Source organism: Triturus cristatus, chromosome 1_1, assembly GCF_964204655.1.
Source record: "Triturus cristatus chromosome 1_1, aTriCri1.1, whole genome shotgun sequence".
In the NCBI taxonomy this organism is placed as follows: domain Eukaryota; kingdom Metazoa; phylum Chordata; class Amphibia; order Caudata; family Salamandridae; genus Triturus; species Triturus cristatus.
In genome coordinates, this window is record NC_140579.1 from 113,125,515 (window position 1) to 113,153,097 (window position 27,583).

The window sequence follows — 27,583 nt, forward strand, 5'->3', positions numbered from 1 at the left end:
TTGCAAAAGTACAGATAAAGTTTTAAATGATTGTGAAGGAAACCCTTTCTGTAGGAAATTGGGTTGTTAGACTATGGGGGAGACAGGCAGCAGTTTTGGTGAGGGCTGTTCTCTTAAATTATATTTTATATTTTTATTAAGCAAACAGCACCACCATTCAACTTCAAAGCGCTAGTAAAATGCTACCACCAACCTGAAAAACTTGACTGTGGTCCTGACACATAGGTGGTTGTATTCATGGGTGAACCAGACAGAAAATTAGTAGATTTTAGATCACAGGGAGGAGAGTTCCATAGTTGGAAAACCATCTGCGTCCAACATGAGCTTTCCAAAACTGTGGTAATTCATGAAAAAGGACAGTGCTAACTGAAAGAGAACAGACAGGGGGGCAACAACTAGATGAGAGGTGATAAATCAGGGAATTTGCTAAAGAAAAACTTGGTTTCAACTTTCCTTGGACTTCAATGGGAAGCCAGTTGAGGAGTCTAAGAAGGTGCTTGGCATGAGAGATGCATGGAGTCAGTATTCAGTATCTCTTCTGCAGCAAGATTCTAAAAATGAAGCCTACAAATGGGCTTTTAAAGAAGACCTAGAAATGGTGAATCAGAATAGTGAGGCCTGGAAACGTCTTATGCAGAGATGGCTGAGCATCTTCGATCTAGGGTTAAGCATGGGACATCTTTTTCCACATTCGAAAGCTGGATGATACAAGTCTCCCAGGTAGAAATCACCTTCGAGATCCTGGGCCTGATTTAGAGTTTGGCAGACGGGTTTCTCCATCAAAAATGTGAAGGATATCCCGTCCACCGTACTACAAGTGCATTATATCCCATGGCTCTTGGAACATGGCGGACTGGAAATATGTCACATTTGTGACAGAGTAAACTGTCACCCGAACTCTAAATCAGGCACTAAGACTGACGATGTGTGGATGTGATGAACACAAACACAAAAGAATGTAATCCCTAAATGTAAAGAATCACACATTTGTGACATGCCCTTAGTCTTAGGAATGACATAAGTTTAAATGGTGGTGCAGATGTCACTGTATTTTGCAGGTTACACAAATCTCGGTACAACTCTGCAACATTTCTGTAGCAAGTGTACATCTTTGGAAAAAAAAGATTTAGATGAACATTTTTTCTGCGTCAAATTTTATGAATATCATCTGACATCAGTATTGTGTCATAAATATTGTTTACAAAAATATGGCTCTATTGAAGTTAATAATATTACATCCAATGATTTTTTTTGTTGTAAATTATATTATTATATTTAGGATGGAATATTTATGTCAGACAATATTTCTGCATATGATGTTCTGGTGTTGCAATTTAAATTTGGAAATCTTTACAACATTTGCAAAGTTAGTAAAATGTCAAAAAACATTATGGACTATGCGGTGGAATAACACTATAAATTAGTGCAGCCCATGTAATTATATAATGTACCCTGTTCCATACATAAGGAGGATATTGCAAGTCACTGAGGACTTCCATATCGATATAGAGGAACAAGGCTGAAGGCTGAGTTCCTCTGTGAGGTCATGGAACTCCGAGGTAACTTGCAATATCCTTATCATGTACACAAGGGGCACTTTATCCCATAAAATACATTGTCACACATCACCTAAACCACTTAAAATCTTGGTGCATAGCTCTTTCATTCGAAAAAGCATGTTTGCAAATACGAAGAATGAAAATGGAACCTCTGGTACAAAATTAAACACATCAAAAACCTGCTGGATATTTGCTGCAAAAACGATATTAGAAACAGTTAAATGAAAGCCAGTTTCATAAAAAAAAAACTGCAGTAGCTCGGTATGTGTAGAAAAGTGCAGAAAGTTTCTAACTTATAATTATCTAAGGGTGCAAATAAGATGTTATTTCTGCATGTCACTGTAAGCTTGAAAAATAGAGCAGGAGAAAGAAAAGCAACGTTTTATTTTTGTTGCTTTAAACAGCTGCTCTGTAACCTAACCTGCCATTCACCTGGATCTGGCAGCAGGCATTTTGATATCAGAACCGGACTGTAATAACTTATTACAGTTGAGTTCTGATGTCTTTTCTTTATAATCAGCGTCTGGGTGCTACTCAAGTTGCTGATAATAAAGTAATTCGAGACGGGCGTTTATACAGGGTTTGCAGAATCCCATGTATTACAACTGCCCACCTTGAGTTAGGTGAATGCTGTACCACTGGAGGCACCGGCACTCACAGGTTATGCAGTTTGGAAAAGTTACGGGTGGGTGCCTATTGGGTGATTATATTAAATCAGCAGATGCCATCTTGGAGATGGCCTCTTGAGGAAATATGAATTTTGTGATCAGTTATGTCCCCTATCGTAGACCCCAACGGCTCCATGTGCATGCTATAAGTACATGTATATTCCCTCCTGCTCCAGCTCTGAAGACGCAAATATATGTGCGTCCACCGTCAACATGTCCTCTTTCAGATCCGCCATGAATGGGTCAGATATTCCATTCCTAAGTATGAAAGGCCACCGACTTTATGTGGTTCATTTTCCACATTTCACAGATTCAGGCGAGTAGGCCCGAATTCTGTCATCAAGCCTTTTCCTGCCTTCTGCCTCTGAAAGCTCCAGTCTGAGCCTGCATCTGTGACCATGAACTTTGTCTTACTCCTTGCGCGGCTAACGGTGCCTGATCCAGCCTGTCGCCTGCCAAAAACTGTATTTCACCTTCGAGATTATCTCCTTCGCTCCTCATCCGATGCATTCATGTCTAGCAGTTTAGGTAAACATTCCTCCAGCTACCATGCAAAGGGGCCAGGCCTCGCTGTCCTCATGCAAGTAATTCATAGCCCCGTTACCATGGAATATTCTTACCCCCTCGCATCTAGTGTAGACACTTAGACGCTTGTACACGCACTAACAGTCAGTATAGTCAGTATAGAATAAGATTCTATCCTAAGAGACCTTTCCTTTTGGATAACACAGTTCTTTAAACATAGGATACTAGATATGATTTGGAATTAGGTTGACATAACCCCAGACTTCTGTCTCCACATGTAGAGCTAAATGTCAAGTCCCCTTCACCCTCTAGTTGCACGTCAATCACACGTCATGCGGCTGCGTGCGCATCTTTGCCAAACATTTCTGCTGACATTGCAGGATTCTTTTATGGATCCACCCACTTGTGACATCATGTTTAGTGACGTTTCTTGAATTACGCCCTCTATTAGCTACGTATGCACCTTTTATCAGCTGTTACGCCTCTTGCATCTGTTTCACTGTAATGTATTTTCTATAAAACTGCCTATCTGTCAATAATATATGCGCCCTTCCTTCCTGAACTTTCGTGGTGATGGAACAGAAGGCCCACAATTCGAATCGTCTTCCTTTTTATAGGAATAAAGCATTTTAAACCCTCTCATACCACGGATTCTGCCTCTTATATTTACTGAGTTATTCTTGATAGATTTTACCGCATAAAAAATAGTACCGGTAACGAAATATTTACCACACTCTTACCGTCTAGCACCAGCAGCCGTGTCCCATTTCCACACCCTTTTCTGATATTCGCGAAGAGCTCCACCTCACACATGTATGTTCCTGTGTCATTGTGTTGCACATTGTGAATTTCCATGTCAGCCTTCTGCTGCGAGGTGAAGATGGTATGGTTCGGCAAGAAGACCCTTCCAATGAACTTTTCACTGCTGTTGGTCACCTCGGTCATTGAAGAGGAGGAGGGTTCGATGAAAAACCATTTGTAGCTACCGATGTTAAACTTCTCGCTGCTATTGATGGCGCACTGTAAGGTCGCTGTATCACCGGCTGTCACAGTTGTATTCCTCGGCTGAGAGACAGTAATACCCTGTGATGAAATCCCTGAAAAAATCATGAAAGCACATCAAGTTCTTGTTTATGAAAGTCATGCTGACAAGAGGCTAGTGGGAGACACAGCGACAAAAACCACACGTTTCACGCACGCTCTAGTTTTGATGTTCAGCCTTGACCATGGGCCATCAAAATCCACTGATGTCGGGTTTTCCCGAATGTAGTTCACTTCTCCCAGTAAGCTCTCCCCAGATTGTAACTTTGTCAGTGAAGCCTAGCAGGCAGGCTGATCAGAATCAAGATGTCATGCACATGAATAGACGACTCTTATCTCAACCATTAAACATGAACTTTTCAGGGTGGGTCACAAATTCTATGGGGACCGAATGCCAATTTTTCCCTGCCGTGAGTCATATCACCAGTGGTCAGGTCTGTGGAAGCTATAAAGATAAAAGGACAAACCAGTGGTGGTTTTTATACAGCATCAACCTAGCTTCAAATCAAGTTAGTGCAAACGGTAGACCGTTTATACTAGAATGCCGCAGCCAAAGACCAACGTGCAACGAGGCCCCAAATTTGCCATATCTTAAAGTTCAGTCTGCAACATTGTCAGAATGAGGGTAGCCAGCAGAGATCATGAAACAAGATGGAAGTTTATTCTTCAGTTTCAAGTAGGAGTCATAAGTTACTGTAAGTAGTAAGGTAGCAGCCCCACCGGGAGCAGCTGCCCAGCTGCTCAGCCCAGACACTCCAACTGACATTCACTCAACCAGGCACACATGGGCATTCTATGCCATCTCACACACACTGGCTGAGCAGCAGGGCACAGAACACAAATGAGGAAATACATGGCAATAAGAGCAGGATACCACACACCTCCCTCCTTTAAGGAGACAATAAAACACAACACGTCAAATAAGAAGGAAACACACATCATCATAAAAACAGACATATAAGGAAAGTGGAAATACAGAGAGAAATCTGTCTCTCTCCAGCAAGTGGGTGAAATACATGTGCCGCTATGGGTGCAACACATATGCCCTAGGAGTGGGTGGTGCAAAGTAAATGCCCCATTACCAGAAATTGTGCGGGGAGAACCAGGGTGCAAGACATGCACCCCATAAAATGTAACTGTATCACAGTTTGGGTGAAAATGCCCAAGAGCAGTAAACGTAAGTATTGTTTTAGGTTACAGCCAATATAACCCATCACATATAATGCAGAAGTAAAATGTAAATGCTAGAAAGGTGTGAGCTTCATGCATATGCCCATCACCAGTAAAACGTAAGTACTGCGTGGAGTCAAAACTAATATGCCCCATCACATGTGAGAAAGGTCTGAGTAAACCAACAAGTCCAACCACCAGTAAAAATGGAAGTAAAGATTGAGGTCGCAATATGTTCCTTCAAAATGGTTTGTAAGTAATACCCTCAAAATGGTTTGCCCCATTGGTGTAACCCAGTACTAGTAGAGGTAAGTATGGTTTGAGTTACCGGAACTTTGCCCCATCACCAGAAAAAGTAAGAATAGTTTGGGATGCAAATGACATGCCCCTGCACTTATAAATGTATGCAACGTAAAATACTGTCAAAAGAACCATAGGTAAGGACTGCACAAGGAGTAACACTCACAACCTCTGCGGCCTAGCCCACATGCAGCAAACAGGAATTTACTTCTTAGCATACCAAGGTACGGAGTAAGCACAGTAAAAGCACAAATTGAGCAAAATTCATAACTTTATTGCCACATACCGAAATAGAAACTTAAGAATGGCATACCTACCACAAATTCAGCATGGCGCAAATACCTACATGCAGGCAATCATAACTAGCATGGAACATACTTGATTACATGTTTAAAATCCAGAATGGCAGCATTAACAAACCCCTTGGTATACAGTGGGTGTCCGGTGAGAGGGCTATCCTCCGCGGAGGTCGTTACAACCGTTTGACTGGCTGACCCTCTTCTCTGAGTACTACTGTGAAGCGTCTCCAGTATTACTCAGAGAAATGAGGGTTATCCAATGTACCAAAGCTGCCGCCAAGACATCCTGTGACGAAGTTCCGCCTGCTGTCCTCTCACAGCTGACGTCTGTGACGCTGCTCCCAAGCTCTTACGTCAGTGCGCTGCTGTCAGCGCATGGATGCGCAGTGCTGTCATTGGTCCTCCGTGCGCAGGGGCGCGCAGTTGTCAGCCTGGCTCACTCCCGCAAGAGCTGGCCCATCGCGGCTCGCGCACGGCGGCCTCCCGACGCATTCCAAAGCTGCAGAGCATGGCAGGGCTGTGAGGGGCACGCGCTCCATCAAGTCAAATGTGCAGCACGAGAGTAGGTTCACAAAAGATGCTGTGCCTTACCAGACTGGTGCCTGTAGTGGCATGAATGAGGGAGGTGCGACAGGTTACTTGCATAAACATGAGCCTTTATTAACTTCGGTAAATACTGCGGCCCACGAGGAGCAGCGGATGATACAACCGCCGGCAGCGTCCTCGCGCTCTTTCTGTCCTCCTCCCGCCGCCCCCTGACGTCACAGCCATCCTCGACATCGGATTGGCCAGTGACGTCAGGAGGCAACATACAAGGGAAAGAGGACTGTCCTCCGCGTCGCAAGACTAGTACGGTAACTCACGTACGACATCTCCCTTTCTTAACAAATTGAGAAACATACATAACTTCATCTCATAACAAAATCTTCGAACCTCTTGGGAGCCCTGATATGCCTTGTTTGGCCTGCGGGGAGTAACATACAGGGTGGACCCCCCGCCGCTAGTGCCCGTACCATCTTGGCTTGCACTCGTTACATTGTGACTATCACTCTTCACCGTTTTTGGGCTGCTACCACTCCGGCCTTCGGTATCCCCGAGGCCGTGCCACGTACTCTCACACCGGTCTGCACTCCCATGTCCAGTCCGCCCTCGTACGGGAGACGTATCCCCACTCATACCATCACCAGTGGCACCATCATTGGCTTCATGAACCTGCCACTCATACACACTATCATCGCTCTCGGCCTCGCGCACCGGGTTGCCTCTCATGATGATTTCCTCTTGGCCAGCCTTGAGCCTGACAATGTCGTCCTTGCTACGCCATCCCCCTCCTTCCAAACAGACAGCTCCCTTTGTCACTCCTTGCACCCGTACAGGGGTCTGAAATACAGATTCTCCTTTCATCACCCTGTTAGGTTTCTTCACCAACACCCAATCCCCCTGTACCACATCCTTGGGTTTGGCTCTGTTTACCATGTCAGCATACCGTTTGTTGCTTTCCTGCTTAGCCACTATCCTTTCTTTGACTCTCAACCTCTCCTCAGTCAACTCCTCAGTTTCCTCCCTCATGTCATACCACTTATCAAATTTGGGGGAAAGCTCACTCATACATCTTCTCCCCCTCATCAGGTAGAACGGAGTGTGCCCCGTAACCTCATTAGGCGTGTTATGGAAAGTGTGCACCTTGTCCGCCAGAAACATTTTAACGTCCAAGTTGGAGGCAACGGCCTGTTGTACGCCCTCTTTGAGGAATCTATTCATCCGCTCGACCTGCCCATTGCTCTTAGGGCTGTATAGCGGAGTCTTCTCCTGCTTGATTCCTAATCTGGCCAAGAAGTCCTTCATCTGTCTGGAAACCAGCTGGGTGCCGTTGTCGGACACCAACATTTTCGGCTGTCCTTCACTAGCGAAAACTTTCGTCAGCATCTTGATCACCCGGTCAGTAGTGACCTCCCTGACGAACTTGTACCTGATCCACTTGGAGAAATAGTCCGTGAGAACGATGAGATGTCTGCAGTCGTCTGGCAGCAGGGTAAATGTGCCGGCGAAGTCAATGGCAACCTTGATCCATGGGCCGGCAGGAATGTCCACCAATTGCAGCTCCCCCTTCGCCGTCTTCCAGTGCTTGTCGGCCCTTAAGCACGGCCCGCATCGATCAATGAAACTGACGACGTCGCTGCACATCCCAGGCCACCAGTAGTATTGTTTGAGGAGATTCTTTGTGGCAGTACCGCCGGGATGGCCCCTGTGAGCTATCCTGATTAGCTTTTCTCTCAAACCTTCCGGCAGCACAAACAACTCATGTCTCTTCACAAAACCGCCTTCGATGGCCATCTTTTCTTCTGTCCTCATCTCCTCGCAGTGCCTTCCTCCCACGTGTCCCCAGCTCCTCACAGTGCCTCTTTCTGTGTGTCCCCAGCTCCTCACAGTGCCTCCCTCCCATGTGTCCCCAGTTCCTCACAGTGCCTTCTTTCCGTGTGTCCTCAGCTCCTCCCAGTGCTTCTTTCTGTGTGTCCCTAGCTCCTCACAGTGCCTTCCTCCCATGTGTCCCCAGCTCCTCACAGTGCCTTCTTTCCATGTGTCCCCAGTTCCTCACAGGGCCTTGATTCCATCTATCCCCAGTTCCTCACAGTGCCTTCTTTCCATGTACCCTCAGCTTCTCACAGTGCCTTCTTTCCATGCGCCCTGAGTTCCTCACAGTGCATTCTTTCCATGTTTCCTAGCTCCCCACAGTGCCTTCTTTCCATGTGCACTCAGCACCTCACAGTGCCTTGTTTCCATGTGTCCCCAGTGCCTCACAGTGCCGTCCTCCCCTGTGTCCCCAGCTCCTCACAGTGCCTTCTTTCTGTGTGTCTGTAGCTCCTCACAGTGCCTTGTTTCCATGTGTCCCTTCTTCCTCACAGTGCGTTTTTTCCATGTGTCCCACCCCCTCACAGTCACTTCTTTCCATGTACCCTAGCTCCTCACAGTGCCTTCTTTCCATGTGTCCTCAGCTCCTCACAGTGCTTCTTTCCATGTGTCCTCAGCTCCTCACAGTGTTTCATTCAGTGTGTCCCTAGCTCCTCAAAGTGCCTTATTTCCATGTGTCCCAGCTCCTCACACTGCCTTTTTTCCTTGTGTCCCGAGCTCCTCACAGTGCCTTCTCCCATGTATTTCCGGCTCCTCACAGTGCCTTCTTTTCTTGTGTCCTCATCTCCTAGCAGTGCCTTCCTCCATGTGTCCCTAGCTCCTCACAGGACCTTGATTCCATGTGTCCACAGCCCCTCAACGTGCATTTTTTCCATGTGCCCGAGCTCCTCACAGTGCCTTATTTCCATGTAACCCCAGCTCCTCACAGTACCTTCCTGCCATGTGTACCCAGCACCTCACAGTGCCTTCTTTCCATGTGTCCCAGCTCCTTACAGTGCCTTCCTCCCATGTGTCCCAGGTCCTCAGAGTGCCTTCTTTTCTTGTGTCCTCATCTCCTCGTAGTGCCTTCCTCCCACACGTCCCCAGCTCCTCACAGTGCCTTCTTCCATGTGTCCTCAGCTCCTCACAGTGCCTTCTTTCCATGTGTTCTCAGCTCCTAACAGTGCTTCTTTCTGTGTGTCCCTAACTCCTCACAGTGCATTGTTTCCATGTGTCCCCAGCTCTTCACAGTGCCTTTTTCCACGTGTCCCACCTCCTTACAGTGCATTCCTGCCATGTGTCCCCAGCTCCTCACAGTTCCTTCTTTCCATGTGTCTCCAGCTCCTCACAGTGCCTTTTTCTTTACATGTGTGTCCCAGCGCCTCACAGTGCCTTCTTTCCATGAACCCCCAGCTCCTCACAGAGCCTTGATTCCATGTATCCCCAGTTCCTCACAGTGCCTTCTTTCCATATAGCCTGAGCTCCTCACAGCTCCTATTTTCCATATACCCCCAGCTGCTCACAGTGCCTTCTTCCCATGTGTCCCCAGCTCCTCATGGTTCCTTCTTTCCATGTGTCCCATCTCCTCACAGTGCCTTCCTCCCATGTGTCCCAGCTCCTCACAGTGTCTTCTTTCCATGTACCCCCAGCTCCTCACAGTGCCTTCCTCCCATGTGTCCCAGCTCCTCACAGTTCCTTCTTTCCATGTGTCTCCAGCTCCTCACAGTGCCTTGTTTCCATGTGTCCTGAGCTCCTCAGAGTGCCTTTTTTCCAGGTGTCCCCAGGTCGTCACAGTGTCTTCTTTCCATGTTACCCCGGCTCCTTACAGTGCCTTCCTCCCATGTATTCTCAGCTCCTTACAGTGCCTTCTTTCCATGTGTCTCCAGCTCCTCACAGTGCCTTGTTTCCATGGGTCCCCAGCTCCCCACAGTGCTTTCTTTTCATGTATCTCCAGCTCCTCACAGTGTCTTCTTTCCATGTTCCCCCAGCTCCTTACAGTGCCTTCCTCCCATGTATTCTCAGCTCCTCACAGTGCCTTCTTTCCATGTACCCCAGCTCCTCACAGTGCCTTCCTCCCACGTGTCCCTAGCTCCTCACCGTGCCTTTTTCCATGTGTCCCAGCTCCTCACAGTGCCTTCTTTCCATGTACCCCTAGCTCCTCACAGTACCTTCCTGCCATGTGTTCCCAGCACCTCACAGTGCCTTCTTTCCATGTGTCCCAGCTCCTCACAGTGCCTCCCTTCCATGTACCCCCAGCTCCTGACAGTGCCTTCCTGCCATGTGTCCCAGCTCCTCACAGTCCCTTTTTTCTGTGTGTCCTCAGTTCCTCACAGTGCTTCTTTCCTTGTGTCCCGAGCTCCTCACAGTGCCTTCTTTCCATGTACCCCCAGCTCCTCACAGTGCCTTCCTGCCATGTGCCCCAGCTACTCACAGTGCCTTCTTTCCGTGTGCCCCAGCTCCCCACAGTGCCTCCCTTCCATGTACCCCCAGCTCCTCACAGTGCCTTCTTTCCATGTACCCCCAGCTCCTCACAGTGCCTTCCTTTCATGTGTCCTCGGCTCCTCACAGTTCCTTCTTTCCATGTGTCTCCAGCTCACAGTTCCTTCTTTCCACGTGTCCCCAGCTCGTCACAGTGCCTCTTTCTGTGTCCCTCCAGCTCCTCACCGTGCCTTCCTCCCATGTGTCCCTAGTTCCTCACAGTGCCTTCTTTCCATGTGCCCTCAGCTTCTCACAGTGCCTTCTTTCCATGTGCCCTCAGCTTCTCATAGTGCCTTCTTTCCATGTGCCCTGAGTTCCTCACAGTGCCTTCTTTCCATGTGTCCCCAGTGCCTCACAGTGCCTTCTTTCCATGAGTCCTCAGCACTTCACAGTGCCTTCTTTCCGTGAGTCCTCAGCTCCTCACAGTGCCTTCTTTCCGTGTATCCTCAGCTCCTCACAGTGCCTTTTTTCCATGAGCCCTCAGCTCCTCACTGTGTCTTATTTCCATGTGCACTGAGCTCCTCACAGTGCCTTCTTTCCATGAGCCCTCAGCTTCTCACAGTGCCTTCTTTCCATGAGTCCCCAGCTCCTCAGAGTGCCTTCTTTCTATGAGACCTCAGCTCCTCAGTGTCTTCTTTCCATGTGCACTGAGCTCCACACAGTGCCTTCCTCCCATGTGTCCCAGCTCCTCACAGTTCCTTTTTTCCATGTGTCTCCAGCTCCTCATAGTGCCTTGTTTCCATGTGTCCCGAGCTCCTCACAGTGCCTTTTTTCCAGGTGTCCCTAGGTCGTCACAGAGTCTTCTTTGCATGTTACCCCAGCTCCTTACAGTGCCTTCCTCCCATGTATTCTCAGCTCCTCACAGTGCCTTCTTTCCATGTGTCTCCAGCTCCTCACAGTGCCTTGTTTCCATGTGTCCTCAGCTCCCCACAGTGCTTTCTTTCCATGTGTCTCCAGCTCCTCACAGTGCCTTGTTTCCATGTGTCCCCAGTTCCTCACAGTGCCTTCCTCCCATGTGTTCCCAGCTCCTCACAGTGTCTTCTTTCCATGTTCCCCCAGCTCCTTACAGTGCTTTCCTCAGATGTATTCTCAGCTCCTCACAGTGCCTTCTTTCCATGTGTCTCCAGCTCCTCACAGTGCCTTGTTTCCATGTGTCCTCAACTCCCCACAGTGCTTTCTTTCCATGTGTCTCCAGCTCCTCACAGTGCCTTGTTTCCATGTGTCCCCAGTTCCTCACAGTGCCTTCCTCCCATGTCAAGTCAAGTCAAGAATACTTTATTCGGTTTTAAAGACAAAAACCATGAAAGTTACAGCATTAAATTACAATTTAAATACACACACAAGAAAATATAAAGGGAGAAAGGTAAACTTAAAATACATCTAGACTCAGTGTTTTCCTAAGTTTAAAAACGTTTTTTAAATAAGTTAAAACTGCGGTAACAGTAAGAACAGTGTCCATTCTCTGGAACTCTAAGAAAGCCAAGCGACATTTGTTAATTTTCCATTCTTTGAGGAGTGGAATAATGTATGTCTTACGTGGTAAGGTATAAAAGGTGCAGAAAAACAGAATATGAATATCTGACTGGGATGAAAAGTCATCACACGGACATAATGGTAAGCTCGGTGACCAAGAATTCATAACTGGAAAAGACAATAATCTAAAAACAATAGACAATCTAAAACGAGTCAAGATAAAACGTTCATAATTAGACATCGGCAAAGTTAAGTATGGCTGCAGACTACTGCTCGTTAAGAGGGAAAAATGCAGAGACACAGATTTTTTCTTCAATTCCTCTTGGCTTCTATTTTCAATAAGGTAATCCAGGGATAGCTTGGACAAAAGGTTCCTGGATAAACCTTCCATTGAGGATGGGTCTGCAAAATGGTGTTGGCGACCAATTTTGGAAAAAAATAATTTGACGTAATTTAGCCAATCTAAACGGTCCACATTTTCCAGTTTTATAACATCCCGAAGGATGGCTCGATTCAGGGAGCACTCATCAGTTGTCCAGACCCTGTGCCACAAAAGAATAGGTTGAATTCTGATCAAATCAGATATATAGTTTAGGCCAAGTTCAGAATGACAAATGTAGGTCGCGACACTTTGGGAGACTCTCAAAACGTGTCTCAAGAACCTGTTCTCAGCTTTCTGAAGTAGATCAATGTTAGTGTGGCCCCAGAGGCCCGAGCCATACATAGCAACCGAGGTACATGCAGCTTTATAAATAGTTAAAATTTCCTTAATTGGTTTCTTTCCCAGTTTTTTAATAAAATTCATTAGGGCCATTATAGTTTTTTGAAACAAGAGAGTTCTAGCCTTTACCGCGTGAGACCATGACAGTTTCATGGAACAGTACGCCAAGGTATGGGAAGATAGAGGTAGATTCCAATGGGACGTTATTTAAAAACATTCTTTTTGCATGATTACCAGGTTTAGTGCCACAGTTCCTTGAAAAAGTTTTAGTGCAATTAACTTTTAAGTCTAGACTAGACATAAAGCACTCAAAAGATTTTATCAAATTTTGTAGAGCCACGGGAGTGCGGGCCATTAAAACCGCGTCATCCGCATACAGGAGCGCGGGGACAAACCTCCCCCCAACCCTAGGAATGTCCCCGCGATCACGCAGAAGATGACGCTCAAGGCCATTAATATACAACAAGAATAAAAAGGGTGCCAGGACGCAGCCCTGGCGAACGCCCCGGCCAACCTGAAATGACCTTGTGCATTGACCCTCACGGCCGTAGCGGACCGAAGCTGAGGCCCCTGAATAAAGATCCTTCAAGAAACAAACAATGGAATCTTCCACGCCTATCTCTCTTAAAATGGTCCATAATTTAACATGGGAGACGCAATCAAACGCCGATGAAAGGTCGACGAATGTGAGATACAGGCGCTCCCCCTTAATCCTCAGGTATTTTGATTGTATAATCATTAAGTTTAGGGACTGTTCTAGAGTTCCAATACCTTTTTGAAAACCGTATTGTAAATCGCTCATTATTTTATTTTCTTCTGCCCAGGTTTGCAGTCTGACCAAAATGATTCTCCCAAGGATCTTAACGGACGAATCTAATAGGGAAATTGGTCTGTAGCAGGCGCAGGATTGCCTGTCGCCCTTCTTATAGATAGGTACAATCACGGAGGTGAACCAGGACGGATTTAGGCCCCTAGCCAGTGCTGCATTAAATAATTGCACAAGCATGGGGCCCCAAAGCTCAACATTGTCTTTAAACAGGTCAGCAGGGATTCCATCAGGCCCTGCAGCCTTGCCACCCTTCGTTGCATTCAAAGCCAAGTTGACTTCCTCCAAGTTTACAACCAGTTTAACTGCCTTGTCCACTATATGGGCCCCGGTAGAAATATCAGTAATATGGAGATTATCATGCGGTGTATAAAGACAAGAAAAATGCTTGACCCAATCCTCCTCAGTGATGGCATTTTCTATACGCGCCTTGGTGTTATCATAGAGAAGAGGGGTATTAACAGCCTTCCAGAAGGCAGACGCATCCTTCTGTTGTGACGCTTCACATAGCGCTTCCAGGGCCTCCTTTTTTATAACCATCTTCCTGTTTGTTAGGGCTTCATTATATGCTTTCCTGCAGATTCTTCTTTCAGTAGTATTACGTGGTACTTGGTGAATAGCTCTTTTCAGGGAGGTTAAGGAGCTGGTGCAAGCGTTATCAAACCAGCTCCTTTTACCCTTTGCCCTATCATTTGCCACAACCCATAGATCTTCCTTAATGGTGGAAGCTATTAAGTTAAAATGTTCAATTATCGAATCAGGACTAGAATTATCGTCCAAGCATGTGGCAAAACTGGTAGAGCAGATACCCAGTAATTTATCTAAAAACCTTTCCGGGACCACCTTATTCCATTTTAAGCTGTACCCGTTTTGTCTACCAAGGACCACGTCCGGAACTACATGAAGCGAAGGCGCGTCCGTTTGTTGGTCCAAAAAAAGATTTTCAATCTCCATAATCTGAGGCAGGTGGTCACTCACTGGCTGGTCTATAATATTGGACTTAATAATTTTATGGCGACAACTATTAGAGGCAATAATAAAATCAATAATAGACAGTGCTCCTCTACCAACAAAAGTTGGCACAAAGATGGAGGGCGTTTGAGCAATTTCATTTACAAAGCCTAAGTCATACATAAACAATATGTCATTTAGTAAATCCCCAATCAGAGAATGTTCGAAATGAGTTGAATTTGTTTCCTGTTCGATAGTTAAACCGCATAAACCCTGTTTACCTTTAGTGCAGAGTTTACAATTAAAATCCCCCCCCCCAAACAAACATAACTTCTCTATCGGTTTTGTCTATTTCATAATGTATATCATCCCTCAGCGTGGATAGAACGCTGGGGATTTCTTTCCTTGGTATGTTATTATAGAAATTAATTACAGCGACATTTAGTCCCTTGCTATTCCTTAAAATTATTAAATGATAAAAACTAGATTTAGGAGAAAACCGGATGACCTCGTGTTTAAGCTGATTGGAAACTAAGGTTAATAGGCCACCCTTAGCTCTTCCATGGGTGCTCCCCACGGCCGGGGTGAAAAAACTTCTGTATCCATTAATGTTTACCGGATCCAAGGACCAGGTTTCCTGGAAGGCCAGAATATCATGGCCCTCAATGATGGAGCCCCATAATGGATTGTTGATTTTCTCCCTTAAGCCGGCCACATTCCAGAATAAGAATGTACAGCTTTCCTGATTACTTTAGTACCTTGATTACTTTGGAAGGAAGATACCTTTGTTTCCTCAGGTCGAGTACAAGTAGAGGGACCAATAGGTCCCTCATCGTTTGGTTTGAGTAGGAAGAGAGCCTTGTGAGTGTTACTACAGCTAACCTCACTTATGTTGTCATGGATCAAGGTCTGGGTAATTTGTACAGGCGTAACGTCCTCAATGAGAGGTAAGAAGGCCTGAACTTTGGGGATCAGCAGAACATTATCGAGTTTAGGCCCTAGCCTAATGGAAGGATTGTCGCATGCAATTTTCCTATGTCAGTCCACAAATTCCAAACCTGAAAAAACATCAAAATGGTTTTGAGTAGGCAGATTATAAATGGACGGGGCAATGTCATTCCCGTCCCATGTATAATTATTCGGGCCTCTATACAAGGAGTAAGGGTGTTTGAAGTAATCATTGTGATTAAATGGACCACGAAGTTGTACAAAGGGAATCCGGCTATGACCATGATGATTACAAGCAGACCTAGTGACTGTCTGCCATCTATCCACCTGGTTTGTAGGTGATTGAGTTGGCACATATGGATAAAAATAATTTAAGTAATGTGTAGAAATAGCATCACTACTACTGTGGACGTACCAGTCCCCAATGTGCCTAACTGCCCTATGATCTTTAAAATTCACAATAATTACGTCCCCTTTTTTGTCTTTGGGACGCACCCCCACCCATTCACAGCGCCTCACATGCAATATTTCCCCATTAATATAAGCAGGCAAGGATCTGATTTAGACAACCAGTAAACAACTTTGTTCCGAAGACCTTGATGATCTTCCCTAGTCCCAGTAGGGAGCTCGGGAACGCCGGCTAAGATGATTACATACGGGGCAGCTTCAGGAGGAAGGTCCACTATTACACGATATTGCCGGTCTTTATTAAGGTCACTTCCAATCCCAAAGTCTTTAATGGCTGGATTATCAAGACTTTGTGATGGGACTGATTTTGGGTCTAAACTTGGATTGACTTTTGATTTATCAGATGTCTTAATGTGTGCAATATTATTCGTTAGTGTGGGTGTTATAGGGGAAAGAGGATGAGATGGCAAGTATCCCTTCTGAATAGATGGTAAAATAGTAGGATGGCTTGGAGGTCCGGGGATAGTGTTTGTCGAGGCTTTAGCGGGTGTATAGGAAGAACTAATGTTTTTTAAACCTGTCACCCAGCCCGAGAAAGCAAGGGTATTGTCTGCCAGCTTTTTCTCTATGGAATCCAAGCGGGTGTTTAATATTAATAAAATATTATCCAGAAGGGGCTGTATTAGGGGTTTCACCACTTGGTCAATTTTGGCAAAAATGTCGGTCTCAGTCGTGCAACCGTAATTGGTCTGTGGAGGCAGTTTAAGAGCAGACAATTGGGCCATCGTATCCATCAAAATTGGGGTGATAATTTTCTTCAGGTTCTCGGATAGCCATTTTAAAGTTAAATCTTCAGAGCCATTCTCACAATTAGTCCCTTTGGATTCCCCATTAATTAATATAGGGGGTGAGGCAGGAGAAAAGCTGAGCAAATTTGGAGAGCCTTCATCAACACTGCTAGAGCAAAAGCTCAACAGAGATGCAGAGGCATTAATGGGCGTGTTTAAGGGGGAATCAGTTACAGAACAATTAACCACGCCTGACCCTATGAGATCTTCAACAGCAAATTTACGAGGTGAAATAGGAAATAAAGGAGAATTATTTGATTGAAGCGTTAAAAGTGACACTGCATCCAGATGCCCTGAAGCGGGGTTTTTATCCGAGGGGGACTGTGTTAGGGAGCAAACTTTTTGTTTAAAGGTTGCTGAACTTTGTTGTACATGCTTTCCCCTTTGTCTGCGTTTTACCTTTGTGTATTTTCTAGCCGTTTTGGCAGGTGGCAATGGGAGCTGTGAAGTAGCACTATGATCAGCCAAGGACCCAGAATGCCTAGCATTATGCACCTAAGCGGTAATCACAGTACTCTTATTTGCTCCACAAGAGGTATTACTAGTCATGATAGTCAGAGGCAGTAAGGGAGGGGTTGTGTCTTCAAGAAGTCTAATGGGACTCACCTTGCCCAAAGAGGCCCTCCTATCAGTATTAATCTGACTTACTTTTTTAATAAGATAGCTATCCATAGGGCCTGTGGTGTGCAAATGCCTCTCGTCTTTGCCCTTAGTCATCAGGGCGGGTAGTTTGCCGACGTCAGTCATTACAGTCAGGCAAGAAAAGAGAGGAACTGCACCTAAGGCAAGCCCGCTATGCCCACAAATATAGTGGGATAAATATCCCCCTCAAATAGACTACCAGAACATGTAATTACAAACAGCTATGAGTTATAATTGTTGTGCGATACACAGCTGCAAAGTACCTGGCCCAGTCCAGTCTCTTCGGGCCTCGGAGGGCCACAGAGGGCCCGCCCTTTGCCCGGGCTTCGCCCGCGCGCGTCCCGCGCTGCTGGTCTCGTCCCGGAGTTTTAGCCCTCCCCGGCGCTGCCTGATGACGAAGTTGGCAGGTGCCCGGGTGAGGGAGTGCTGGGGGATGTAGTTTTGTTTGGGGTGTACTTCACCGTTCCCCTCACGGTACCAAAAATCACCGGAAACACCAGGACAGAGATTTAAAGATGAAGCGCCGTTCCCCTCACGGCTGGTAAGTCAAAGGGTACCTTCAAAATAGTGCTGCTGAGCGTCCCGCGCTGCTGGTCTCGTCCCGGAGTTTTAGCCCTCCCCGGCGCTGCCTGATGACGAAGTTGGCAGGCGCCCGGGTGAGGGAGTGCTGGGGGATGTAGTTTTGTTTGGGGTGTACTTCACCGTTCCCCTCACGGTACCAAAAATCACCGGAAACACCAGGAGAGAGATTTAAAGATGAAGCGCCGTTTCCCTCACGGCTGGTAAGTCAAAGGGCACCTTCAAAATAGTGCTGCTGAGCGTCCCACGCTGCTGGTCTCGTCCCTACATCACTACACCCAACGCATCCGTGAATATGGGAGCAGATTTCTCTGAAGCCACTAGATCCTCCCATGTGTTCCCAGCTCCTCACAGTGTCTTCTTTCCATGTTCCCCCAGCTCCTTACAGTGCTTTCCTCAGATGTATTCTCAGCTCCTCACAGTGCCTTCTTTCCATGTACCCCCAGCTCCTCACAGTGCCTTGCTTTCATGGGTCCTCAGCTCCTCACAGTTCCTTCTTTCCATGTGTCTCCAGCTCACAGTTCCTTCTTTCCATGTGTCTTCAGCTCCTCACAGTGCTGCTTTCCTTGTGTCCCCAGCTCCTAACAGTGCCTTCTTTCCATGTGTCTCCAGCTCCTCACAATGCCTTGTTTCCATGTGTCCCCAGCTCCTCACAGTTCCTTCTTTCCATGTGTCTCCAGCTCTTCACAGTGCCTTCTTTCCGTGTATCCCAGCTCCTCACAGGGCCTTTCTTCCGTTTGTACTCTGCTCCTCACCTTTCCTTCTTTCCATGTGTCCCCAGCTCCTCACAGTTCCTTCTTCCCATGTGTCTCCAGCTCTAGACAGTGCCTGCTTTCCGTGTGTCCCAGCTCCTCACAGTGTCTTCCTCCCATGTGTCCCCAGCTCCTCACAGTTCCTTCTTTCCAAGTGTCTCCTGCTCCTCACAATGCCTTCTTTCCATGTGTCTCCTGCTCCTCACAATGCCTTCTTTCCATATGTCCCAGCTCCTCACAGTGCCTTCCTTCCATGTGTACCCAGCTCTTCACAGTTCCTTCTTTCCATGTGTCCCAGCTCCTCAAAGGGCCTTGATTTCGTTTGTACTCAGCTACTCACAGCTCCTTCTTTCCATGTGTCCCCAGCTCTTCACAGTTCTTTCTTTCCATGTGTCTGCAGCTCCTCACAATGCCTTCTTTCCATTTGTCCCAGCTCCTCACAGTGCCTTCCTCCCATGTGTCCCCAGCTCCTCACAGTTCCTTCTTTCCATGTGTCTCCAGCTTCTCACAGTTCCCTCTTTCCATGTGCCTCCAGCTCCTCACAGTGTCTTCTTTCCATGTGTCTCCGGCTCCTCACAGTGCCTTCCTCCTATGTGTCCCCAGCTCCTCACAGTTCCTTCTTTCCATGTGTCACCAGCTCCTCACAGTGCCTTTTTCTGTGTGTCCCAGCTCCTCACAGGACCTTGATTCCGTGTGTACTCAGCTTCTCACAGTGCCTTCCTCCCATGTGTCCCCAGCTCCTCACAGTTCCTTCATTCCATGTGTCTCCAGCTCCACACAGTGCCTTCTTTCCATGTGTCTCCAGCTCCTCGCAGTTCCTTCTTTTCGTGTACCTCAGTTCCTCACGGTGCCTTGCCTTGTGTCCTTAGAGCCTCGTGCTAACTGCCCATTTCTCTCCTCGCACTGCCTGGCCGTGTGTCTCCAGCTCAGCACAGTTTGTGTGTCCCCAGCTCCTTACTGGCTGTACATAGACCCCGGCTCTCCCTCTACTCTCACCTCAGGGGAGACTAGGGGGCGCCATGTTGTTCTTCCTTTATCTGAGCTGATCATCTGCCCCTCAAAGAGCCCCAAAAATATACATTCCTGAGTCTTAGTTTTAGTGGTTTTCCCATGAAAAGGAACAAGTAGGTGGTGGTTTGGGGCGGGGGGGGGGGGGGGGGAATTGTTCATGGATTAATGTTCTTATATCAGTTTTGGCTCCCTTGGCTGGTGCTGAACTGACACGCCCAAAGGTCTGCTTCATGTGCATAGCTAGCTCTATGTCTGCCTTTTTCTGTTGCATCTATTGCCGATTACTCTTATTCAACATATATTGTAATTTTAATGTATTTCTGTTCCTTATATATTTTGTGATGCTATATCTCTAGTCCTATTTCCCTTCTTCCCATCCCTTGAAGTGGAGAGTTCCATGGAACGTTGAGGGGGAAGGGCAGCGCCATTTTGTTTGATTTCAGCTCTCTGACTCAAGAATACAATAAAGAAGTTCTTGTTTTACTTTTCCTCATGTTGCTAGGGGTTCCATCGTTAAAAGGATAGAGGACGTGTCCTACCGCCTATGGCAGCTTCCTCTTATTTATTTATTTATTCTGAAACTTGTATAGTGCATAGCTACCCCCAGCAGGGGTGTCCCGGCGCTTTGGACGGTTGTCAGTTGTAAGGATCACTGAGTGGCTAAGGGTTGGTAAACAGCCAGTTCTTCAAGTTGCGTCGAAATAAACATTCAGATTTGGTCATACGAAGGGACAGTGGCAAGCTGTTCCAGGTTTGAGCGGTAATACCTGCAAAAGCTCTGCCCCCATTCTATATCGGCGAAACCGGGGAGTCCGCGAGAGGCGAAGGTGATTCGATCTGAGTGATCGGTTGGACTGAGCATGCTTAAGTCTAGCTCTAGGCTGGACCCTGGCCCTGCATTGCTCTATATGCCAGGACCAGTGATTTAAACTGAATGCATCTAGTCACGGGCAGCCAGTGTAACTTCTTTAAGTGAGGTGAGATTGAGTGACGATATGGGATGTTACAGATCATTCTTGCCGCTGCATTCTGCACAATCTGTAGGCGTTTGATCAAGTAGGTTGGCGCTCCAGCATACAGACTGTTCGCGTAGTCCAGATGTGATGTAATGAGGGCATGAATAATGGTCCGGCAAGAATCCAGAGGGAGAATTTTGCGGGTCATGTGTAGTTTACCAAAGCACGCAGAAAAACCCTATTTATTTGGGACTTGCAGGACAATTCATTGTCAAATCGGAATCCAAGATTCCTGGCTGATTCCACCGGGACTGGGGGGGGATTCAGCTCAGGTGGCCACCTACCTAGAGACAGAGGGGGGTTTTTTGATTAAAAAACAATACTTCGATTTTATCTGAGTTGAGCCTGAGAGTGTTGAGTGACATCCAAGTGGAGATGTTGCTTAGGCAGTGTCTGAAGTTAGAGAAGGCAGCGTCAGAGTGATCTCTAAAGGAAAACACCAGTTGTGTGTCGTCAGCATAGGAGATCACTCTGACCCCACAGGATTCTGCCACTGTGGCCAACGGAGACAGGTAGACATTAATAAAAAGTGGGCTCAGGGCTGAGCCCTTGGGGACTCCACAACTGAGTGGTTTCTTTTCCGAGACAAAAGGCTGAAGGGAGACCTGTTGGGTACGGGCGCTTAGAAATGATCTGATCCAGGACAGAGGGGTGCCCTGAATCCCAAGACTATACAGTCTCTCAAGCAATATGGCATGAGAGAGCGTATCGAATGCCACGGACAGGTAGAGGAGAACGAGCATCGCTTGTGTCCACGCATTCGCGGATGGTCTCTGAAACCTCCAGTAATGCAGTCTCGGTACTATAACCGGATTTGAAACTGCACTGTGAATCTTGGAGAAGTTGACCGGACTCAAGGTAGTTAGATAGTTGTTCTTGAACTACTTTCTCCAGGATTTTAGCTGGTTTAGGTAAAGAGAAATGGGACGGTAATTAGTAAAAACAGACGGATCAGCTTTGGGTTATTTCAAAATAGGAATTAACATGGCCTGTTTCCAAATCAAATTCAAAGGAGAAATAATAAGGGGGTCCAGCAAGCAGAATATTTGTGCCGGACAAGTATCCATAGGGGAGCCTGATTTGCAGGTCAGCAATTTTTGGGATGTGGTCTCAATAGAGATGGATTTAAAAGATGTAAGTGCCGTCTCCTTAGTTACCCTAGAGTCAAAAACCGGGGCATCCGGGGAAGGGCTAAACGTGGAGTATATGTCTAGGATTTTATCATGAAAAAAGTCAGATAGAACATCACAAAGTACTTGGCTGGGGGTGGGGGGGTGGAGCTAGATAATGCGGGTGGTTTGGAAAAATCTTTCACTATTTTAAACAATGTTTTTGAGGAGATATCAGCGGAGTTGACTTTCTTAATAAAGTACTCTCATTACAGTGCACTTAAGTTAATGGAAGTTCTTAATGGCAGCTCTAAAAGTTGATTTTGCCTCTAGGTCTCCAGCTCCGCTCAATTTTTTTGTAGTGGAACTGTCATGACTTTAAGTAGTAGCTGGGCGCTAGAACGCTGCTGACCCGCTATTTCCTCCCCCAAGCGAGACAGGAAGCAGAGAGCCCTCCAGCCGTCACTACCCTCCACAACAATCGGGCGAGTCCTATGGGACTGGAAAGCCAGGTTCGAGTCTTGGCGTTGGCTCAACCGGCTCTGATTCTGGGTAAATCACTTAAACTCAAGATGCCCAAAAAAACATGAATGTGTTATATAACTTGTGCTCATGTAAAGCGCTCCAAAACCTTTAGGGTCGAGTTGACGCTATATAAAACCGGACAAAATTCGAAGACGGTATTACGCTGCCTGGGGGCGGGTTCCACACTTGTTTTCTGAGGAAACTTTTGAAGCCACGTCCGGCATAATTTTACCTCCTTTCTGTTACAGTTCATTCTTGTGGGGAGAGGAGTTGGCCTAACGGCTAGGGCACTCGACCTCGGACCTGATGAACTGTGTTAGAGTCTCGGTAATGAGGCTGAACATCCTGTGATTCTGGGCAAATCACTTAATCTCCCCATGCCTAACAAAAAAAATGAATGTGTGTCCTCATGTAACGTAACTGGTGCTATGATACCTGATTGGATTCGGGTCAAGTTCGCGCTATATAAAACTGCAAAAAAAAAAAAACGTTTTGTTCAGGCTGAGGCTTTCCTCTTTCAAGATCTGACATCCAGTGCTTAATTTGTAAAATATTATTGCCAGGGCTCTGACCAGCAGTCCCTTGCAGCTTGCACCACCCATCGCCCTTGTCATTGCTGCCAAAACAACAACTAACCATCTCTCCCACTTGTAAAGGCGCTAGTTCAGATTATTCCTGGTCCCCAAAGCTCAAGGAATGGCTGGGGAGGAAGGTATTAGCACTATTCTAATGTATAGTGTACTCCTAAACTACTGTTGTTCTGCTCATCTTTAAATTAGATGAGCAGCACCACCATGTGGTAGACTGTTCTCAGTATGGTGTTGACAATTTGGTGCTGGTGCCGAGCAACGGAAACCAATTAAGTGTCGGTGCTGAGCTCCGGAAAGCACCGGCTCAAATTAAGCACTGCTGACATCACTCCTAAAGCTGACAGTCAGACATCGCTCAATAAACTCAGGTCACATGGCGACATTACCCAAGGAATACCTGTGCGCTATCACTCCAGGAAACTGAACTCCCTCTGACTGACATCACTGCAGGGTCCAGAGAGCCGACGATGTCGCCTCTGTAGGAATATGAGGTCGGACTATGATAGCACTACAGGGATAATGCATACCACCCTCCCTTCCCCCACCATAGACATCAACATTCTCTGCAGGCGCACGTGGAGCCCAGAGTGATGTCATGAGTTCCTAGAGGGCGCGGAGCACACCGGAAGACTCCAACACTAAAGACAGAAAGACGGACTCACATACATCCAACCCCGGATTTACCAATAACCAACAACTTTCAACAGACATTCTAGAATGTGCCTTTGATGATGTCTGCGTGGGTTCGGTGACTGACTCTGATGTCATTCACTGGATGGTCACTTAAAACTACAAAAAGAGCGCATCTTAAAATGAGAATAGGCCAGGCCCTTAACTGGGAGGAGAGGAAAGATAAAAAAACTTCACCCCAAGAATCCTAAAAAAAAGTATCTCAAGGACTCACCTGATATCGTCACAAGCATGGGTAAAAGACACAGAAAACTCATCTCTAGGGCTTCATGTGAGGTCTGACCAGACACCGAGTGCCATCCTAGACCGACAAGGGCCACCTGTGGCTGGGCATGGGTAGCAAGTGATGGGTCGAGCAAGTGTCTTCTGACTGGCAACAAGGCAGGAAGTGATGTCATGGAACTTGCTTTTACCTATCTAGTAAAGAGATCACGTCTATTTAAAAAGAAGTTCCAATGCTCATTTGAGGTCAGTGTGAGGCCAGGCTTCAGTGACAACTTCGAACGATAGCCGCGCAGTGACCACAGCCGCAAAGCCTCTGCGAGAGGGAGTTCTCAACTTTGTACATTAAATGTGGCTTCCTCATTTCATAACTCTTAGAACTTGACTTCCCTCTGTGGGACACCCATGATACGGAAGGACTCCAAGTAACGCTTTGCCACCCTCTCTCGAGGGCGCGTTCCCCACCTCCCATTAGTTTGGGAAATTTAACGTGGATCTTAGCCAGTCTAGTCCATGTCACTCTCAAACTGTCCATATAAGGTAAGACACTGCTCATCTCTGAATTCTGATTGGCTGGTGCACGGATGACACTGGCTCAGATGTTTAGGGCCCCTTGGGATGGTCCTTTCATTCTTCAGCAGGACAGACTTTGAGGACCAGGTGAGTGCTGCTGAGTGCTGCTGAGTCCTCCGGTTGGATCCCCATGGACCCCCTGCTCATGGTCACATACACACCGAAGGTGGATGAGGCCGGCCGGGGTATCACGTCCACGCATCCCGCCGTCTGCTCTCAGACTCTACTTGCCTCTAGTCTCTGGTTCTTCTATTTGTGGCCTTCCCTCTCGACTGATCTACACTGGTTCTTTTTATCAAATGAAGGGCTCCCTTACAAACATTGTCCACGATAGCAATTACCGGCATCCATTTTTTTTTTGTGATTTTTAGTAACACCAGTGAGGATGTTAGCATTCTAAAAGAAATCTGGAAGCCTTGCGCTACTGCTGGAATGGGACTCCTTCTGCGCAGATGCCTGCCTCATGGCGCCAAGACATGAGCGTCAGAGAGGGCAGGCAGGTTTCTTGTGTCACATGCGCAAGTGTACATGTGTTCAATAATTGATATGTTGCTTCTCTGAAAATACGGGCTGATATGGTGCCAGCCCTACATTTAATATATTGAGGTCATTGGAGACATCCCACAAATGACGTGAGGCAGCGCCATGTTTAAAAGCAGCCCCGGCCGGGTACAGTAAAAGCCCTGGTCCCCCTGAGACTGCTTATTTCTAAAGCAGCAGTGACGACCCGCCCTTTCCCAAGTCATCACTGGATGGGGTGGGGTCATCAAGCATGACTGACCCACCCATCCCTGTAACAGGATGGGAAAGGGGGGAGTCATTTATTCATTTTTTATTACAATAATCACAGTACTGTATTGTGCTGTGATGACTGTAGGTAGTCACGCTGAATTTTGTGAAGTCAATTTGTTTGAGCTAATATGACGTCATGAGACTCAACTCATGAGCATGTGACGTCACTCATGAGCATGTGACGTCAGTCACCCGCTGCTTGCTGTAAACAGATACACTGGGCCTGCTTTTGCTCAGTGGATCTGTTTATAGCATTTTTGCCAGATTCGCAGAGTAGAGCTTTCACTTTCAGCTTCTCTGTGAACTGTGGCAAGGAATGAAAAATGTCCTAGCTTTCGTGTCAAGAAATTTCAATTCTATTAAGGACAAGGAGGTGAAGATTATGCTTCTCTTTCTTTACTGTAAAACTTTCAGCAGCAAATCGCATTCACAAAAAAAAACTACATTAGCCATGTACCCAAATACATCATATGTCACGTGCCCCAATCACTATAAGGCAGCCACATATGACTCCATTTTGTGCTCTCTTTCTTACAAACAGAACATCATATGTACAGAAGTCTCCACCAATCCAAACATGGATCGAACATCTTTCAGACGATCCAACAGGGACGTCGAAGCACCAAAATGGGGCCAGATGTAGACATCTGAACTGGAGCCCAGGGAGTGTAGAAGGCAACGGCCCGTGCTCGGCTCTCTTTTCACAAGTGAAAAGCGATGAAAGCTGGAATCACCTTCTCAACCATTCTTCTGTTCATTTTCTAAAAAGCAAAATAACTGCAGTGAAGCTTGCAAATGGATATAGAGAATACAAAATACCCCCAGTATCACAAGCCGGGAAAAGAAACCATCATAGCTGTAAAACTCTGCTATGGAAAATCAATGAAATATATATGAATACAGTATTAGCATATAATGGGCAGGATAATCCTCGCCTCCGTGTCCTTAATAGACTTGAGAATTCCTGGTGCTGAAGCTGGAAATGTATTCATTTTGTGTCAAGACCCCAGGCTCTGATGATGCTTGTTCAAAGCTGCATTACCACAACAGGCGGCACATCCACAGTAGGCTTACAGTCAAACCTTTGAAATGAAGATTTGGGGGACCAATCTGCCACCCTCATAATGTCCTCCATGCGGGAACCTAAAGCACACAATGAAAATTCCGTGGCTCTCCTAGCAGAATGTGTTCCAAAGGTGGAGATGTCAAATCCTGCTTCCGATAGTAACCATCTCATCCATCTGGGTAACGTAGCCGAGGACACAAGTCTAAAAGGCTTTTGTAAAGCAATGAGCAGCTGGTCACCAGATTCCTGTCTCACTTCACTAGTAGAAGCTTCATATTCTTTTAAACATTGAACAACACAAAACTGAGAATTATCCGGAAAAGCCGGGTAGGATACCAACCTGGAATTTGTTTTAGTACGACAGGTTATTTTGAACATATGTCCCTCTGGGGATGCCAAATCCACTCCTGGAACATCGGACACTCTTTTACGTGAAATCAGGCATAAGAGAATAGTGAGCTTGGCCAAAAGCTGTTTGAGTGACAAATCTCTTTTCGACGTCAACACTACTGGAATCTGAGCACCACACTCACATCCCACAGTGATGAGTACTTGGCAGCGGAAGATTGGACATACGAATGCCCCTCATTAGTTTGCAGATCGAAGGATGCTCACCCAACCACTTTCCTTTGAAAGGTAGATGTCCTGTGGAAATAGCAGACCTGATGTTATTCACTATTCTGTTTACCAAACCAAAAGATACCAGGCCGGAAAGGAAGTTTATCACCATGCAACACTCAGCTACCATGGGTTTTACACTCAGCTCGTTGCACCAAGCCCTCCATCGCCTCCAAAGTGAGGCATTCGTTTGTGAGTGTTCTCTGCCCATGCCTGCCTGATGAAAACAGGAGCTTGTTGAAAAGTGCCTGGGGTATACCATCTTTCCCTGAAACCATCCAAGCCATCAACCTTAGTTGACTAGACAAGACTAAGAGATGGAGGAGGCCCTCTGGATCCAATAGCAGATCCGGCAGAACAGGAGTTGAACTGGACGAGTGCTCACTAGAGCTAGAGGTACCGGGAACCAAGGTTTAGCCCTCCAAAATGGAATCATGAGAATGATCTCCAACCTCTCACGTCTGGCTTGTGCCAGGACTCTGGGTATCATGAAGGAAGGGGGGAAAGCATAACCTCAAAACTGAGACCATTCCTTGAGAAATGTATCTGTAACTTAGGCTTCCGGATACATATCCCAGGGCCAACTGAAGAACTTCAGTAACTGACGATTGAGCTCAGATGCAAACAAGTCTACTCTGCAGGGACCCCACAGGTTGTGAAGCCCTGGAATACAGTGGGATGTAATATCCAGTCACTTAAATCCCTCAGGTGACGGGAATTTCAATTGGTTATTGCATTTCTCTTGCCCGGGAGATAGTCTGCCATGATCGAAAGCTGATGACTGAGGCAGAAATG

At 46.6% G+C, this 27,583-nt stretch overlaps 1 protein-coding gene across 1 annotated transcript in view; it reads right to left on the reverse strand.

Moving 5' to 3' along the window:
* LOC146869695 (cytotoxic T-lymphocyte protein 4-like) overlaps positions 1–23,836 on the reverse strand; it is a 73,234-nt gene extending 49,398 nt beyond the window's left edge. Inside the window, exons 1-2 of the mRNA XM_085612115.1 lie at positions 23,732–23,836; positions 3,493–3,849 (exon numbers count right to left, since the gene is read on the reverse strand). Of these exons, the coding sequence (XP_085468241.1) occupies positions 3,493–3,849; positions 23,732–23,774 (400 nt within the window). The 5' untranslated portion in view covers positions 23,775–23,836. The remainder of the gene's footprint in view (positions 1–3,492; positions 3,850–23,731) is intronic.
* Positions 23,837–27,583: the final 3,747 nt, after the last annotated feature.